This window comes from Amblyomma mixtum, chromosome 8, assembly GCF_055824585.1.
Source record: "Amblyomma mixtum isolate Tamu chromosome 8, ASM5582458v1, whole genome shotgun sequence".
In the NCBI taxonomy this organism is placed as follows: domain Eukaryota; kingdom Metazoa; phylum Arthropoda; class Arachnida; order Ixodida; family Ixodidae; genus Amblyomma; species Amblyomma mixtum.
In genome coordinates this window covers 128,281,167-128,298,952 of record NC_143019.1, presented here as the reverse complement: position 1 = coordinate 128,298,952, position 17,786 = coordinate 128,281,167, and the positions used below count along the sequence as shown (strand labels likewise).

Here is a 17,786-nt window from a genome sequence, read left to right as displayed (position 1 = left end):
AGGAGACAAAAGTCGAGGGAGAGGGGGAGACTGCGAGCATGGTGCTGCGTTTCACAGCGAGGTACTACGCCGTCGTTAGCCACGCTGTTGGGTTGTCAGCAGGATGTGTACTGTTTGTGAAAAAGTTGCCCGGTCTTACTGTTCAAAGCATCATGTCATGCCCATCTGGGAGATTAATAGTGTGTGACTTCCTTCTGTGTGAAGCGGAATATCGGGTGATTTGTGTGTATGTGCCTAATACAGTTGAGGAAAGACATAATTTCTTTGCCTATGTCCGACAGTACGTGATGCCTGAAAAACGCCTCATTATTTTGGGTGACTTTAACTGCGTGCTTAGGTCTGCAGACAAAACCAGTTGCACAGCATTCCGAGACAAGAGTACAGATTTATTAGCAGAGGTCATTGCCGAAGCGGAATTAACAGATGTAGCTGAATGCCTGCAGAGCGCACGCGCTGTAAAGTACACTCATTTCCAGGGTGCTGGCCACGCACGCCTGGATCGGATCTACGTCTCTCTGGATGTGATACCGAGGTGCCGTAGTTACGACGTTGAACCGATGTGTTTTACTGATCACTGCCTGGTTAAATGCGCTATAGGAACAAAGAAACAAATGAAACACTTTGTATGGGACATGTGGAAAATGAATTCTAAGCTACTTGGCGACGAACAATTCGTAGCAAAAGCATTAGAAGAAATTAAGACTAAAACCAAACAGTAGCCTGAATCTCGGTCAGCAGTGGGAACTATGCAAGCAGCAGATTAAAGTCACAGCAATTGACAGGGCCAGTGCGATTCGCTTCCACGAAAAAATGAAGGAAACCGAGCTGCGAACAACATTGCAGAAACTGATAGCAGAGGAGTGCAAAACGCCCGGTATTTTCATAGATGACGTCAGGAATCTAAAGCAGAAACTGCAGTTGATCCAGGAAGAACGTTATCGGGGTGCGCTGGTGCGAGCGAGAACAAATTCACTGAAAGCAGGCGAGGTGCCTACGAAGCGGGCTTTAGAATTTGAAAAGACAAACCCCCGACGAAATCACATAGCATAGATAGAGCGGAATGGCGTCGTTGTGAATGACAACGAGGGCATAGGGCGAGAGTTCTCTGAGCATTATCAGGCGCTATATGCGTTCCATCCTGCCGATCTGGACGGGTTTAAAAAGACTTTTCTTGCCCACATGCCGAGATTGGACGATCAGATAAGAGAATTTTTGGAGCGACCAATAACTGAAGGTGAAGTGTGCCTTGCCATTGAAAACTTAAACAACGGAAAGTCGCCTGGGCCCGATGGCTTGTCCGCCTCCTTTTACAAGTTTTTCAAAGAAAAGCTGTCTGCAGTGCTCACGGAAGTGTTCAATGAGGCGTACCGAATGAAAGCTCTACCACAGTCCTATAGTACATCACACACTGTTCTTATCCCTAAGACTGATGATGAGGAAAGACTTGTTACTTATTACAGACCAATCTCTTTAACCAACGTAGACTACAAATTTTTAATGAAATTTTTGCGAGCAGACTCCAAACAGTGATTAAAGACCTAGTAGGCTGCCACCAGACATGTGGAATCAGGGGCAGGTCTATAGTCAGTAACATACATAAGATACGGTGCGTGCTTGAGTGCTGTGACATCATGAAAGCTTGTGTCGCTGTGCTGCAGCTCGACCTAGATAAGGCATTTGACTGCGTCCCACATGTTATTTTGTTCGCTATTCTTGATCATATTAATGTCGGCTCGATTATCAAAGAGGGAGTGGTCATGGCGTACAGAAATTTCACCACGCAGCTAATCATAAACAAGTCATTGGGGGCCCCCATTGCGGTGCAGCGTTCGGTGCGCCAGGGCTGCCCCCTCAGCCCACTTTTATTTTGTCTGTACATTGAAACGCTATGCTTGGTTATCATTCAGAATGATTCAATTCGTGGGTTTCAACTGCAAGCGTCTGAAGTAAAGCTCTTAGCATATGCCGACGATGTCGCCGTATGCTGCATCGACCAAGGAAGTATTACAGCAACGGTTGAAGTAGTGAAGTGTTTCCGGGATCTCACGGGCAGTTTAATTAACTGGGGTAAATGCCTGGGATTCTGGCATGGAGAATGGCCGACAATCCCAGACACATTCGCTGGCGTGACGTGGGTGAACACCCCAGCGAAGTACCATGGGTGTCCCATTGTAATTCTACAAAAACAATGACGACCTCTGGCTAAGCCACCTGCAGGAAACGCGAGAAAAAGCAGACAGGTGGAAGGGGGTTCCTCTATCGTTCTTTGCCAGGGCCACGGTGTGTAACCTTTTTTTTGTAAGTAAGCTATGGTATCTGATGCAGGTACTGCACTGCTCGCGGCTGAATGTGCAAAGGCTGCACAGAGTGTTCGCAACCTTTATATAGGCATCGCAATGGGAAAGGTGTAGCCGAACGAATTTGTTCAGAAGGGTGAAGGATGGTGGTCTCAGTCTGTCGCATCTCTTTGTGCGACAACTTGTAAATAGGTTTATGTTTTTTCGTGACACAAGCGATCCTTTTTTGCGCACAGTGTGCCAAGTTAGATTACGATGTGCGCTGCCTAGTTTTGTTGTTGGCACAAATGGGATGCCCGGACCCATTTCAGGATTTTTCAAAGAGGTGGTGACTAGTATACGGTTTTTGTCGACGCGTTTTTCAAATGGTTATCTTTTTTCAGTGAAAAGAACAACACTGTACAAAGATGTATGTGACAACATTTTTCCAGAACCATTGTACAGAGCCTTGCATAGTGGACAGCCCGGTCAGAATGTTTTAAAAAGGGTAAAGAGAATGCAGGTGACACCTGGCATGAAATCCTTTTTCTTCAAGCTACATACGGAAACAATGCCAGTAAAGAAATTTCTAGAGCAACGGGGTTTTTTCTTAACGTGGGGAGCTGACTGTCTGATATGCAAACAGCCCGAAACTATAGTCCATGTTTTTCTGCATTGCTGGGAAGGTGTGTACTTTTGGGATGTTCTACAGAGAACGGTCAAAAAGGATTTCCCATTGGACCCTCACGGCATTAGATACCTAGCAGTAAATAATGAAGACGGGATTCCATTTGACCTCATAATGCTGGCTGGCCTCCACTCTGTATGGCGTTCTCGCATGGCCGGTTTCTATTGCGATCCGGATGCGAGGCCCGCACGGATGTATTTTTGCGAGAGTATATCCAGATTTGTTGAAGTTCAGAAATCGCTTGAGTGTGTACCACAGTGGTTGCCGAGAGTAGAAGCGTTGACAGCGCTGAAGGAATTTTAATGCGACAATGTCAGTGCAAAGCTGACTGCTACAGCATTTTTTGTTTCTTTCTGTTTTTGTTTTAGTGTATCGTCCTGTATTACTGTTCACTGTCGGAGACCGGCAATAAAGAAAAAAAAAGCTCAGTGGTAGAGCGCTGGTCTCGTAAAGCAGCGGTCGTGAGTTCGTACCTCACTGGCGGCTTTCCTTTTTTTGGCCTAGACGAAGATGCCAACTTCGTGTCATAGAATTAATCAGTCCTGAAGAGTGGCCGCTATAGCTCAGTGGTATAGCGCTGGTCTTGTAATCCAGCGGTCGTGAGTTCGAACCTCACTGGCGGCTTCCCTTTTCTTTTGGCCTAGACGAAGATGCCAAATTCGTGTCACAGAATTAATCGCCCCTGAACAGTGGCCGCTATAGCTCAGGGGATTCCACTTCCGGCCGCCGTAGCGTACGGACGTGTTAATCATGAGCTCCGTCGGAGCGGTGTCAGCGGCCCAGTCAAGCCACGGAAACAGGTTTTTTTTTGCTGTTGATGAAGATTATCAGGTGATACTGCCAAGTTTGCCGACAGGACGAATCGTTTTGAACACGATTTTTATGCACGTCGACCCAGCGGATAAACCATATCGCGTTAAAGATTTCAGGGATACTTTGGTTCATCTTGGTGCGCTCCCTGTAGTGCTTGCTTTGGGGGCGTATCAGATGAACCATATCTGGGCCGTTACGCTCAAGAGCGCCGAGGCAACAAGAAAACTACTCACGGCTACGGACGTCAAGGTGAAGAACCGGCGCTGCCTACTGATTGACCCGAGCAACGAGGATGTGCGCCTCAAAATTCACTGGGTTTTGCACGGCTTTAGTGATGATGATGTCCGGGCTGCCTTGCTGCCGTACGGAACCGTGACTGACGTTTCCAAAGAGTGTTGGCGAGCTTTCGGTGTTGAAGACAAAGGATCCACTACAAGAACAGTGGCTCTCAAGTTGAAAAACGGAATGTCAGTGGATGACATACCGGACCAACTCAAGATAGCAGGTGAGCCCGCACTTGTTGTTGTTCCGGGAAGGGCGCCGCTGTGTCTGAGGTGCAAGGCCACAGGACATATCCGGCGCGATTGTAAAGTGCCGAAATGCAGCCTTTGTCGTCGCTTCGGTCACACTGAAGAGCAGTGTGTCAAAACATACGCCAGTGCAACAGGGCCTGCAAGAACCGACGACCTCTCGGAACACCTCATGGGCCGCCGCGGTGGCTCAGTGGTTATGGTGCTCAGCTGCTGACCCAAAAGACGCGGGTTCGATCGCGGCCGCGGCGGCTAGAATTTCTTTGGAGGAGAAATTCTAGAGGCCCGTGTACTGTGCGATGTCAGTGCACGTTAAAGAACCCCAGGTGGTCTAAATTTCCGGAGCCCTCCACTACGGCGTCTCTCATAGCCTTATTCGCTTTGGGACGTTAAACCCCATAATCCAACCAACCAACACCTCATGGACGAGGTGGACGTCGCGGAAGTCGCCAGCGCAGTAACCAACCAGAGAGCAAATTACTCAAAGGAGACAACGAACGAGTACTCTCAAATCGATGGGAATTGCAAGCACCAAGAAGCCCTGCAACCTGAAGACAGCGCCTCGGGCAAGGCCGCCGAGCCAAGTGTTGCTGCTATCGGTGCCCGCGGTAACTCAACGTCAGCGCCTTCAAATGAGGAGGCACCGATGGATATGCGCGAGAACACAAGTGGTAGCGTGACCACGAAATGCGCGCGCGACGTCACCGACGCAGCGGGCGCCCCGACAAGGCCGAGAAAGAGGAACCGCCCCCCAAAGCGGCCCCTCCACGCCGACCATCCTTCAATCCGAAGCCTATTATTCCGCCTGACCGGATTTCACCAGGGATGCAGCCTTCGACATGAAGGACCCTGCGTTCGTGGCTGCTCTGGACGGATCTAGGGCTCAAGGGTTCCGGATGCGGCCTGGAGCAGCGGCAGATGCGGCGTCACTCTCTTTCAACGCCAGCATGAACCAGCGTGGGCACCTTGGGGCACTGTTCTCGGTCTTACCAGCATGTACCGCAAAGTTCACCCATTCCCGTCACCAAGGTATCAGGTGAGATCGTGCGGCTCGTTTAGTTAATATTCTGCATGGCAGTTAATCCTGAAATAGCTTTGCCTGTGGCCTCGCTAAACGTACGAGGGCTGTCAGCCAGGCGAAGGCAGTACCAAGTCAGTCGGCTATTGATGGACAACGATATAGATATAATGGCTGTACAAGAAACGAAAGTGGATAGCGATGAGCAAACGAGCCGCATGGTACAGCCTTTCTCTGCTCGCTATAATATTTGCGTGTGCCATGCAGTTGGTACCTCGCGTGGCTGTGCGTTGTTCTTGCGCAACTCTTTGGGCATGGTAGTTGAAAGAGTAACTGTGGGTGATAATGGCTGTTTCGTTGTCTGCGATTTCTCTTTGAAGGGTGTGCAGTGGCATGTCTTGTGCGCATATGCGCCTAATAGAGAGGATGGCCGGCGTAGTTTTTTTGAGCGAATCGGCGTCTTGAAATGTTCAAGGATCGTCATTCTGCTCGGTGATTTCAACTGTGTCTGCTATGCCGAGGACAGATCAGGAAAGAGGTCGGTTCGTGCAAAAGAGCGCTACTACCGAGCACGTTAGTGCAAGAGTATGAAATGGAAGATGTTGGACATGTTTTGGCTGGCAGCTCGTCTCCGCACTTTACGCATTTCCAGCGTGCAAGTCACGCCAGACTGGATCGGGCCTATGTTTCTTTGACTTTGCTACCAAAGTGTTCGAATTATAAGGTTAAACATGTTTCCTTCAGCGACCATAGCTTAGTGGCTTTTACTATAGGTACAAAGCAGGAAAAATCGAACTTTTGCTGGGACCTGTGGCAATTTAACGTTAAGCTCCTTGATGATAAAGTTTTTGTAAATGAAGTTAAAACAAAAATACAGCGGTTGCTTGACAGTGTGCCTTCGAGATATATTTTGGCGTGGGAACTTTTCAAGCAAGAAGTTAAAATAAGCGCTATAGAAAGTTGCACCTTCCTGAGACAAGAAGACAGGAAAAATAGAAAGAGCTGCAGTGCCAGCTAAGTTTCACCTTAAGCTTGGAGAATGTGCATCCTGGAAAGTATACCTCACAAATTAGAGACCTGAAAGCGCAGTTAGAGTGGGCAGATAAAGAAAAATACATGGGAGCAATAGTACGAGCCAGAGCGGAAAGGTTGTTGATGGGTGAAGCGCCGACGAAACGCTCGATAACTGATGAAAAGCGATACGCGAATGGAAACGAAATAAGACAGATTAGATACAGGGACACGGTTACAAGTGACGGTGATGAAATAAAAATCGCTTTTTTTTAGCACTATCGCAACTTGATAGGTCGTCAACGGCCAGTGGAAGAGGGATTTGAGCTTGAATTTCTTTCATTAATCCCAGCATTGGACTCAGCTGTTACAGCAGTACTGGAAGCGCCAATCACTGTCTATGAGCTCGAAATAGCTATTCAGGAACTTAGTCCTGGAAAAACACCCGGTCCAGACGGTATTGGCGCGGCATTGTATAAGATGTTTAAAAGTGAAATGGCAATAGCCTTGAACCGTGTGATATTGCAAGCGTATGAAGAAAACTGCACCCGTCCGTCTTTTCGTTAACTCATATTGTACTGGTACCCAAAAGTGAAGATCCTTTAAAACTCTTATCTGTAACCTCATATCGTCCAATTAGTCTGTAGCGCCCGGCGACGCTATAAAGCGCCGGCGCTGAGATCGGCGTTCCCGCGCTAGAGGAAAATAAAGATGAACAGCGCGTGCTGGGCGCGCACGCCCGGCACGGGCAGTCCGGAACTAGAAGCCTGCCACGCTGGTCGTCTCTCTCTGGTGCTCCGCTGCGACCCTGCTAATACCTCAACAGTGGTGACCTGGCGAACCGTGCCTTCTATCGCAGCGGCGTTCCAGCATGGCGTACTGGCAGCACCCAAGTTTCGACCCGCCGCTCCCGGCGTTCCGGCCTGCAGGCGTCGGCGGGTGGTTCGCCCAACTGGAGGCTGCGATGTACCTGAACGGCATCACCATCCAGCCGTTCAAACACGAAGTCCTTTGTGACATCCTCCCGGCCGACCTCCTGCGTCGGCTCACCTACTCTGCTTTCGGCGGCCGGCCATACGATGAGCTGCGTGCGGCCGTCTTGGCGTACTTCGGCGCCTACTACGTTCCGCCGCCGCTCTACGACGCAGCGGACCCGTTTTCGCCGCCGCCAGTCTCTGGCCCTGCACCGGCCTCGCTCGCGCCCACGCAGCCTTCATCAGAACCCGGCCCGCCTCAGCAGCCCCTCGTCGCATCGCCGCCACTCCCGTCCAGCGTCTCCAGCCCGGTTGTCTCTCTCGACGCCACACCAGGTGGGATCCGCACGAGCTCCGCCTCGCGCCCTGCTCCCACTACTATCCGACCCGCGTCTCTAGCTCTGCCTCCTTGCGCTTCAGTGGCATTGTCGCCAGAGCCTCCTGCAGCCAAGGACAACTCTGCGGCAGCAGCCGTGCCGAGGCTTCCGGCATCTCCACCTACCTCGTCACTACCGTCAACAGCTCTGCAGGCCTCTGCTGTGAGGTTGAAGCCGCCACCACAGCATCTGTCAGATACCAATTCCACTACCCAGGCAGCCACACCGCCTGCCCAAAGGGCCACGCTCCAAACCCTCGGTACTGTCACCCACTTCTCGGCGTCTGACCCTGGCAACTCGACACTGTCGCAGCAAGCGCCTGTTTTGGTGCCTGACTTGAGCAACCTTCAGCACCGAATGATCAAGTTACCCACACCGAATAGTGCGGCAACTGTCCATCCACCAGCTGTGTCTCTTGCTGTCCGCCAGCCGTCTGATGTAGCAGTCTCAACTACACGGCCTGTCACTGCCACAACCTTCTTGCAGACACCCACAGCTGATCATGCCCACACGCGCATCGACACTGGCGAGGTGCTCCGGACTGTCACTCCCGTTTCATCCAAGCACCTTGGATTGAGCCCAGCAACTTGCTCCGGCATCGTCACAGCTGTCACCGTTGTGTCGACGGTCCCACCACATCTGCTGTCAGTCCATGGAGCCGTTTCGGCCGCTCCTGTGCTTGTGATCGCGTACACGGTGCGTCAGATCCCCATGGACATCAGCCGCAACACTCCAACATCGCTGACACTTGTGTCAGCGGGCAGCACTACAGCCGGTGACGGCCTGACCATGGCCTCCCCTGCCTCCATGTCCATTGTCAGCTCGCTACCCTGCATCATTCGCCCGTTGCGCAGCAGTCAGGCTCGTTCACCAGAGCCCGCGTCCTCCACCCGACGGCTCTTCCCGGACCCTGACATGAACTTACTGGACACTCATTCCCTCCTCTCTTCCACCGAGTCCACATTTCGACGTTCCGTCTAGGCGGGGGGCCCTGTAGCGCCCGGCGACGCTATAAAGCGCCGGCGCTGAGATCGGCGTTCCCGCGCTAGAGGAAAATAAAGATGAACAGCGCGTGCTGGGCGCGCACGCCCGGCACGGGCAGTCCGGAACTAGAAGCCTGCCACGCTGGTCGTCTCTCTCTGGTGCTCCGCTGCGACCCTGCTAATAAATCAACAAGTCCGACTAACGTGGACTATAAGATTTTTATGAAGGTGCTAGCTAGAAGGCTGCAGAAGGTCATTAAGAAAATTGTAGAACACCATCAGACGTGTGGTATCAAGGGCCGAACAATATCCACGAACATTCATGTGGCTAGAAGCATTTTGGAGTGTTGTGACGCTTGGGGCGACCACGTTGCAATGCTCCAGATAGACCTGGAGAAAGCCTTCGACCTTGTTGTTCATGACATCCTTTTAAGAATACTAGAACATGTTAAAGTTGGGTCTATTTTACTGGATGGAATTAGAATGTCATACAACGAATGTTATGCTAGTGTTGTTGTCAATAAGCAACTAACTGAAAGTTTTCAAGTTAGGTCCTAAGTTAGACAAGGCTGCCCCCTATCGCCCTTGTTATTTGCGATTTACCTGGAACCCTTTTGTCAGAAGGTCATCCACTGTGAAGATATTCATGGATTTAGACTTATGGCTAGCGAAGTGAAAAGTTTGGCGTACGCCGTTGATATTGCTGTCTTTTGTCAAGACAACGAAAGTATTAGGCAAACAGTATGTTTGGCAAAGACGTTCTGTCGAATGGCAGGTAGTTCAATAAACTGGCATAAATGTATAGGGTTTTAGCATGGCAGTTGGATTCCATTCCTGAATCCTTAGAAAACATAAAATTCTCGAATTTAGCAGTGAAGTACCTAGGGGTCCCACTTGACTGTTACAAAGACGCAAGTGATTATTGGGTGCAAGAGACTGAACGTTCTCGTGAGAAAACTCTAGGGTGGGGCGGAAGGGAGCTCTCCATGTTCTCCCGGTCTACTGTATGTAATTTTTTTATAGTCGCTAAAGTTTGGTATGTTCTTCAAGTGTTGTGCATGTCGCGAGTCAGTATTCAAACGCTACATAGAGTGTTTGCTGTTTTTTTGTTGGGTTCATTGTGGGAAAGAACAAGCCGAACCCATCTTTTCCGACCGGTCAGAGAAGGGGGACTCGGTCTTGCCCACTTGTTTCTGAGACAGATTGAGTCTCGCTTTATGTTTTTGCGAACGCAGAGTCATCCTTTATTGCAAACTATGATGCAGGTGCGTCTGTGGCACGAGTTACCACAATGTGCTGTGTCTTCTTCTGGATTAAGGCGAACAAGTATTCGTGGCTTTTTGCGTGAAGTGATATTGAGTTTCAGAATGTTAAATGTTAGATTTTCCAAACAGTACTTGTCTTCAATAACTAAGAAAAAATTGTACAGAGATTTACTAGATATAATGCTCCAGTTCAAATGTATCGCTCCATATACGGTGTAGGCCCAGGAATAAATGTCTTGAAAATGGTTAAAGAAATGCCCGTGCGCTCGTCAACTAAGACCTTTTTTTTCCAATTACATAGTGGAACGCTGCCGGTTAAACCGTGGCTGGAGGAAAAGGGAATATTTGTCCCCTGGTCAGTTAAGCGCATACTCTGTCGAATGCCTGAAACGGTAGAACACATTTTTCTTGAATGTTGGGACGCGATATTCCTCTGGGATATTCAGCAGCGCACGCTCAAAAAGCAGCTGCGAATTTCACCTCGCGGCATCCGCTTCCTCTCGGTTACTGATGGAGGAGGGATACCCCTCGATATGGTCACTCTACTGGGCTTGCACAGTATATGGAAGACGCGTATGCCTCTGAGAAATGCCGATGAACATGTTCGCCCCGCGCGAGAGTACTTCATTGAAAATGCGGTTTTCATCAAAGAAGCGTTGAAAAGCCAAGGTGATCCCCCAGAATGGCTACCGGAAATGGACAAGTTAGTCAACCTGAAGCGTTTTTAAGCGACGCACCGTCCAAGAGGGCCGGGCGTCTTTTATTATTCATTGTAATGTGGTAGTGTTGATTATCTGTATGTGTTCTACAGGCAATAAAGAAAAAAAAGCCGCTATAGCTCAGTCGTAGAGCGCTGGTCTTGTAAACCAGCGGTCGTGAGTTCGAACCTCACTGGCGGCTTCCCTTTTCTTTTGGCCTAGACGAAGATGCCAACTTTGTGTCATCGAATTAATCGCCCCTGAACAGTGGCCGCTATTCTGGATTCTACTTCCGGCCACCGAGCGTGACGGACGTGTGTATCATGGGCTCCCAAGGAGCGGATTTAGCGGCCCAGCCGGGCCGCGGTATCAGGAGTACGATCAAACCGAACGAGGACTACCAGCTGATTTCGCCGCATTTGCCAACAGGTTCGAGCGTTTTGCATACTGTTTTTTTGCATGGCGACGTCCAAGCCAGGCCATACCGTGTTGAAAACTTTCGTGACGCTCTTGAGCGTCTGTCATTGCTGCCGGAAGTGGTTGCCCTCGGGGCATATCAGATGAATCATGTTTGGGCCGTGACATTCTGCAATGAAGAAGGAAAAAACAAAATGCTACAGGCGGAGGCGGTCAACGTCAAGGACCACCGCTGTGTGGTCATTGACCCATGCAACCAGGGCGTCAGGCTGAAGCTGTTCTGGCTGCTACACGGCGTGAAAGATGACGACGTGAAGGCAGCTCTGGCGGCTTTTGGAAAAGTGACCGACATATCTCGGGACAAGTGGAGTGTCAAAGGCTGCGTCGACAAGTCGTCTACTACGCGCTCAGTGACATTGAAGCTGAAGGTGGGCGTTACCATCGAGGACTTACCGCACCAGCTGCGTGTTGGAGAGGACGTCGCACTCGTCCACGTTCCTGGCAGAGCTCCGCTCTGCCTCCGGTGCCGTGGCACCGGACACATACGTCGGGAGTGCCGTGTGCCACGTTGCGGGCTCTGTCGTCGCTTCGGCCACGACGACGCCCAGTGCGGGCGAACATACGCTACCGTAGCTGGTCCTGGTCGTAGGGATACTACTGAGGAGCATATTATGGACGAAGTCGACGCAGTAGAGGCGACCCGTGAGAGTCAGGAAGACGCAGTACCGAAAAGCATAGCCTCAGAAAAAGCAACGCTTCCCACGGAACATGAGGCTGCCAACTCAGAAGAACCGCCTGTGCCTGACACCAGAACTGAGGCGGACGCGGGAAAAGCAGATGATGCTGCGGTAGGTGCAGCTGAGACGGTTTTGAAATCGACCGACGAGAAGGACGTTGACACGGAGATGCCCGCGGCGTCAACTTTGCCAGCGAAGAGGACGCACGACGAAGCTGATGACAAGGCGACGAGCTACGACGGGACGGACCATGAGGAACCTCTTCCCAAAGCGCCTCCTGTTCGACGTGCGGCCTACAAGGCCAAGCCGAACATCCCTCCTGATCGTAGGACTTCGTCGGGTGTCCCTCCGCCTTAGCGGAGGTGCCTTGCAGGGTCTTCGTGTTGGTAACCCGGTCTTCGATCGGGTTCAGTGCTGACACCGCCGTACTTTGCAAGCTGGAAGGATTTTTGATGAGGTGAGCTGCAAACCGATGTCACTTTGAGAGCGGCGAATCCCAACCATTTAGATGGCGCCTCAACTAACATCTAGCTTGCGTATTGCCACTCTGAACGTGAGAGGTCTTTCTGCGCGAAGAAGGCAAAATCAGCTTAAACGTCTCTTGTTCGAAAACGAAATCGATCTGTTGGCTGTTCAAGAGACAAAAATTGAAAGCGAAGAGTTGACAGATGCGATGGCAGAAATTTACCGTGCACAGTTCAGTGTTTGCGTGTGCCATGCAAAAGGAAAGTCGGGAGGGTGTCTGGTTTTAACTCGAAACGGCAAAGTCGCTGTGGAAACTGTATTTTCTTGTGAAAGTGGCCGGATTGTAGCATGCGATTTTTACTTTTCTGGTGTAGAGTGGAGAGCTGTGTGTGTATATGCACCTAATAGAATTCCCGAACGAGATGCCTTTTTTCGCCGTGTTCAACCTTTCCTGCTGACAGAAAAGCGTGTACTATTGCTTGGAGATTTCAACTGCGTGTGTAGACCTGAAGATAGAACAAGCAACAAAACCCTGCAGGACATGAGTGCCGAGCTGCTGTTTGAGATGATTAATGAAGCAGAATTGGAAGATATTGGCATTATAATGCAAGGTTCAGAACAAGCACAGCACACGCATTTCCAAGGCGTTAGTCACGCAAGGCTGGACAGAATTTATGTTCCTTCTGAAGTTGTGCCCTTGTGTTCCCAGTACCAGACTGTGCACGTCAGCTTCAGTGATCATTCTTTAGTCGTGATCACACTTGGGGAGAGGAAAAGGACTGTCAAGTTTAGTTGGGAATTATGGAAATTTAATGACTCATTGTTGGAGGATGACGAGTTTAGCAAGAAACTAAAAGACTCAGTCAAAAGCTTGTTAGAAAAAGAGACAGACTTTATACAAACATGGGAACAATTTAAATGCGACGTGAAAGTGGCCGCTATAGAAAGAGCATGTGTTTTAAAGCGTAAAGAAAAACAGCAAGAAAAGGAACTTCGTACCGAGCTTGATTTCATGCTCAGCATGGAAGGCGTCAAGCCGGGGTTGTACAGACAAGAAATAAAAGAGACCAAAACTATGCTTGAACTAATAGATGAAACGAAATATCGAGGTGCTGTGATAAGGGCACGCAGCGAAAGATTTTGGCTCTGGGAGACGCCCACAAAAAGGGCGCTCAGCGACGAAAAACAGTATGCAGTTTCGAAAGAGATAAAGGAAATTTGTTATCGCAATGACGTAACTTCCGAATCTGAGGTGATTGAAAGGGCGTTTCTGGAATATTACCAAAACTTGTTCAGCCTTAAAACGCCTGATGTTGAACATTACAAAACTGCATTCCTGTCGCTAATGCCAAGAGTCGAGGAGGACCTGGCGCAGGTACTTGAGGAGCCCATAACGGCAGCAGAAATCGAAGCTGCAATACAGCAGCTCAGCTTGAACAAGTCGCCTGGGCCGGACGGCCTCGGTGCCGCACTTTACAAGGCTTTGAAAACTGAAATGGCAATAGCATTACAGCGCGTAATAAGCGAGTGTTACGAAAGAAAGTTAACTCCGCCGTCTTTTCGAACTTCCCACGTGGTGTTGATCCCAAAATCGGACGACCCGAGTAGGTTGCAGTCAGTTGAGTGTTACCGCCCAATAAGCTTAACTAACGTAGACTACAAAATTTATATGAAAGTGCTAGCCGGACGACTCCAAACAGTAATTAAAACCCTTGTTGGCCCACACCAGACCTGCGGCATAAAAGAAAGATCCATTTTTACTAACATACACGTAGCTAGAAGTGTCCTTGAATGCTGTGATGCAACGGAGGGTCGTGTCGCCATGATGCAACTGGACCTGCATAAGGCGTTTGATAAAGTTTTGCATGAAATTTTGTTCGTGCTTTTGGAACATGTGAATGCAGGATGTATCATCACTGATGGCGTGAAAATGGTTTATGATGGCAGTACATCAAGGTTCATAATTAATAACCGCCTGAGTAATAGTATTCCTGTCTTGTCGGCAGTGAGGCAGGGTTGCCCACTTTCTCCACTGCTTTTTGCACTTTACCTGGAGCCCTTTTGTTTAAAGCTGTTAACTACGCAAAACATTCGAGGTTACGCCTTTTGTCATAATGAAGTGAAGGTATTGGCATATGCAGATGATATAGCAGTGTTCTGCAGAGACCAGGAAAGCGTGCAAGAAGTGGTGAGAGAAGCCGTAAATTTTTGTGATGCAAGTGGCTGCGCGATAAGCTGGCAGAAATGTTTTGGTTTTTGGCATGTAAAGTGGCAGGCCACGCCAGAAGTATTCTGTCGAATGAAGTGGGTAGACACGCCAGGAAAGCACCTCGGCGTGCCGCTAACCAACTACAGAGAAAGCAAAGAATATTGTGCCCATGAAACCGAACGAGTCAAAGCTCAGACAAGCAAATGGGGCGGTCACAACTTTTCCATGTTCGCAAGAGCTACGGTGTGCAACATGTTTTTAGTAGCGAGGATTTTTTACGTTCTGCAAGCGTTAACTTTGCCAAGGACTTCAGTGCAAAGGTTGCACAGAGTGTTTGCAACATTTATTTGGGCGTCAACATGGGAACGTACCAGCCGATGCAATCTGTTCCACAAGGTGCGGAACGGGGGGCTAGGGTTGTCAAATTTATTTCTGAGACAGATAGTCACTAGATTCTTTTTCTTGCGTCAAGATAATGATTTTCTGCGAACTGTTATACAAGTGCGATTGTCAGAATCACTGCCTGATTATGTTGTGTCATCTATGTCTGCAGGGCGGAGTGGGTTAAGTGCTTTTTTGCAAGAAGTTGTTGCAGCAGTCCGTATTCTTCGGTCAAAATTTTCCGATGAGTATCTAACCATTGTAACAAGGAAAAAGATGTACAAGGACCTGCTTGATGTGTTTCTGCCAGTGCCTGTTTATCGCAGTGCTTATCTTCTGGGTCCCAAAAGCGATGTGCTAAAAAGAGTCAAAAGAATGCCGGTTAAGCCTTCAGTGCGTTCTTTCTTTTGTCAATTGCATACTGGAACCCTCATAGTGAAGCCATGGTTGCAAAGCAAAGGCCTTTTTGTACCTTGGTCAGTAGAGTGTCTTATTTGCAAGAAAGTGGAAACTATAGAACATATCTTTCTCGACTGTCATGACGCTGTTTTTCTTTGGGATGTGTTGAAGCGCACACTGAAAAAATATTTCCCCCTGACTCCTTTTGGAATACGCTTCCTACCATGTGCAGAGCCAGGTGAAGTGCCTTGCGACCTGCTAATGTTGCTCTGCATGCACAGCCTATGGCGTACGCGAATGTATGTGAGGCATGAACATGTTGTTGTGAATCCGGCTCATCAGCATTTCATTGAGAGCATCATGTATACTCAGGAAGTTTTCGGACAGCAAGCTCCTCAGCCTGAGTGGCTGCCTGTCCTCGACCAACTAAAATCATTTAACCCATTTTATCATCGTGCACTAGCTAGAAACTGACCTATGCTTTTATTGTCATGTCATTGTATTTTTGTTTTGTTTGCCCGGCCAAGTCGGTAATAAAAAAAAAAAGTGGCCGCTATTCTCAGTGCTAGAGCGCTGGTCTTGTAAACCAGCGGTCGTGAGTTCGAACCTTACTGGCGGCTTCTCTTTTGTTTTGGCCTAGACGAAGATGCCAACTTTGTGTCACAGAATTAATCGCCCCTGAACAGTGGCCGCTATAGCTCAGTGGTAAAGCGCTGGTCTTGTAAATCAGCGGTCGTGAGTTCGAACCTCACTGGCGGCTTCCCTTTTCTTTTGGCCTAGACGAAGATGCCAACTTTGTGTCACAGAATTAATCGCCCCTGAACAGTGGCCGCTATAGCTCAGTGGTAGAGCGCTGGTCTTGTAAACCAGCGCTCGTGAGTTCGAACCTTACTGGCGGCTTCCCTTTTGTTTTGGCCGAGACGAAGATGCCAACTTTGTGTCACAGAATTAATCGCCCCTGAACAGTGGCCGCTATAGCTCAGTGGGATTCCACTTCCGGCCACCGAGCGTGACGGACGTGTAATGACTAGCTCCGTCGGAGCGGCTACAGCGGCCATGTCTGGCCGCGGAAACAGGAATTTTGGCTCGGACAGCGAGTACCAGGTTGTACTGCCTAGTTTGCCTACAGGGCGTTTTGTTTTGAACACAGTTTTCCTGCACGGGGACATCAGTGCTCGCCCCTACAGGGTGGAAGATTTTCGAGATGCGCTCGCTCCACTTTCGCTCCTGCCGGAAGTTATCGCCCTGGGGGCGTATCGCATGAGTCATGTGTGGGCCGTAACCTTCAAGGACGCCGACGCTGCGAAGAAGATTATCAACATCGGTGAGCTCAAAGCAAAAGGTGCGCGATGTCTTGTGATAGATCCTGCAAACAGGGACGTCCGAATGAAGCTACATCGGCTTCTACACAGCGTACCGGACGAAGACGTGCGGCTTGCCCTCGCTCCGTTCGGGAACGTGACGGACGTCACAAGGGAGCGATGGCGCGCACAAGGCGTGTCGGACAAGGGTTCAACTACGAGGCTAGTGACCCTTAAGTTGAACGCCGGCGTCAAGATGGACGACTTGCCCCACCAGGTGAGCGTAGCCCGAGAGCTTGCGCTTGTGGTCGTGTCGGGCAGGCCTCCCCTTTGCCTGCGCTGCCGCGGCACTGGCCATATTCGGCGTGAGTGCAAAATCCCACGTTGCGGTGCTTGCCGTCGTTTCGGGCACGAGAAAAGCCAGTGCGCTCGGACGTACGCCAGCGTCACCGGACCATCGACCAGTGAGGAGACGACAGAGCTGCTCATGGATGAGGCCGATGCGGAGGACGCATCGAGAGCGGCGAGCGGGCCAGTGGCGAGCGAGACCGCGTCGGCTGCTCCTCGGGCGGATCAGTTGGAGGCGCAACTTTGCCCGGTCGACACTCCGTCGAAGTCGCCTCCAGCTCCTGCACAGGCTGACGATGTCGTGACGAGAGATGCGACTGCAAAGCCTGGGGACTCTCCGGTGAGCGCCGCCTGTAATGTGGCTGAGCCCATGGACATTCCACCAACAACCAGTGTCACGGCCGGAAAACGGGCGCATGATGACAGCGCAAGCAAGGAGCCGCCGCAGGATGCCAGTGGGGGTGATGAGCCTCCTCCTAAAACGCCAGGTATGAGGCGAGCGTCCTACAAGCCGCGGCCGAACATTCCGGCCGACTCACGGCAGGCGGTGAAACCGCCTCCGTAGTTTTGCACAGTATAACCCGAGCTGGGGCGTGGGTGGTTTGTGGTGCGGGCGTGATGGTAGACACCATGCGATAAGGGCTTTTTTTTTCACTCGATATGGCGATCAATCTCACGGGAGCACTGCGTGTAGCAACTTTGAATGTACGAGGCCTCGGGGCAAGAAGGCGACAATGCCAGTTGAGTCGCCTTCTTCTAGAGAACGATCTGCACGTAGTAGCAATTCAGGAAACTAAGATTGAAAGTGAGGAGGCGACGGATCGAATGGTGTCTGTTTTCCGTACGCATTTCGATGTATGCGTCTGTCACTCTGTTGGCGCCTCATGTGGCTGTGT

At 50.2% G+C, this 17,786-nt stretch overlaps 1 protein-coding gene and 4 non-coding genes across 5 annotated transcripts; all 5 read left to right on the top strand.

Annotated features, from left to right (window-relative positions):
- Positions 1-3,516: 3,516 nt before the first annotated feature.
- On the top strand, positions 3,517-3,588 carry TRNAT-UGU (transfer RNA threonine (anticodon UGU)). Its single transcript has one exon. It is a non-coding gene; the product is annotated as a tRNA-Thr (tRNA).
- A 7,175-nt stretch (positions 3,589-10,763) lies between these two features.
- Positions 10,764-10,835, top strand: TRNAT-UGU (transfer RNA threonine (anticodon UGU)). Its single transcript has one exon. It is a non-coding gene; the product is annotated as a tRNA-Thr (tRNA).
- Positions 10,836-15,929: 5,094 nt separating this feature from the next.
- On the top strand, positions 15,930-16,001 carry TRNAT-UGU (transfer RNA threonine (anticodon UGU)). Its single transcript has one exon. It is a non-coding gene; the product is annotated as a tRNA-Thr (tRNA).
- Positions 16,002-16,069: 68 nt separating this feature from the next.
- On the top strand, positions 16,070-16,141 carry TRNAT-UGU (transfer RNA threonine (anticodon UGU)). The gene has a single exon. It is a non-coding gene; the product is annotated as a tRNA-Thr (tRNA).
- A 123-nt stretch (positions 16,142-16,264) lies between these two features.
- LOC149334326 (uncharacterized) lies at positions 16,265-17,455 on the top strand. The gene has a single exon (XM_089556234.1). It carries the CDS (start codon positions 16,265-16,267, stop codon positions 17,453-17,455), a length of 1,191 nt encoding a protein of 396 aa, XP_089412360.1.
- The last annotated feature ends 331 nt before the right edge of the window (positions 17,456-17,786 follow it).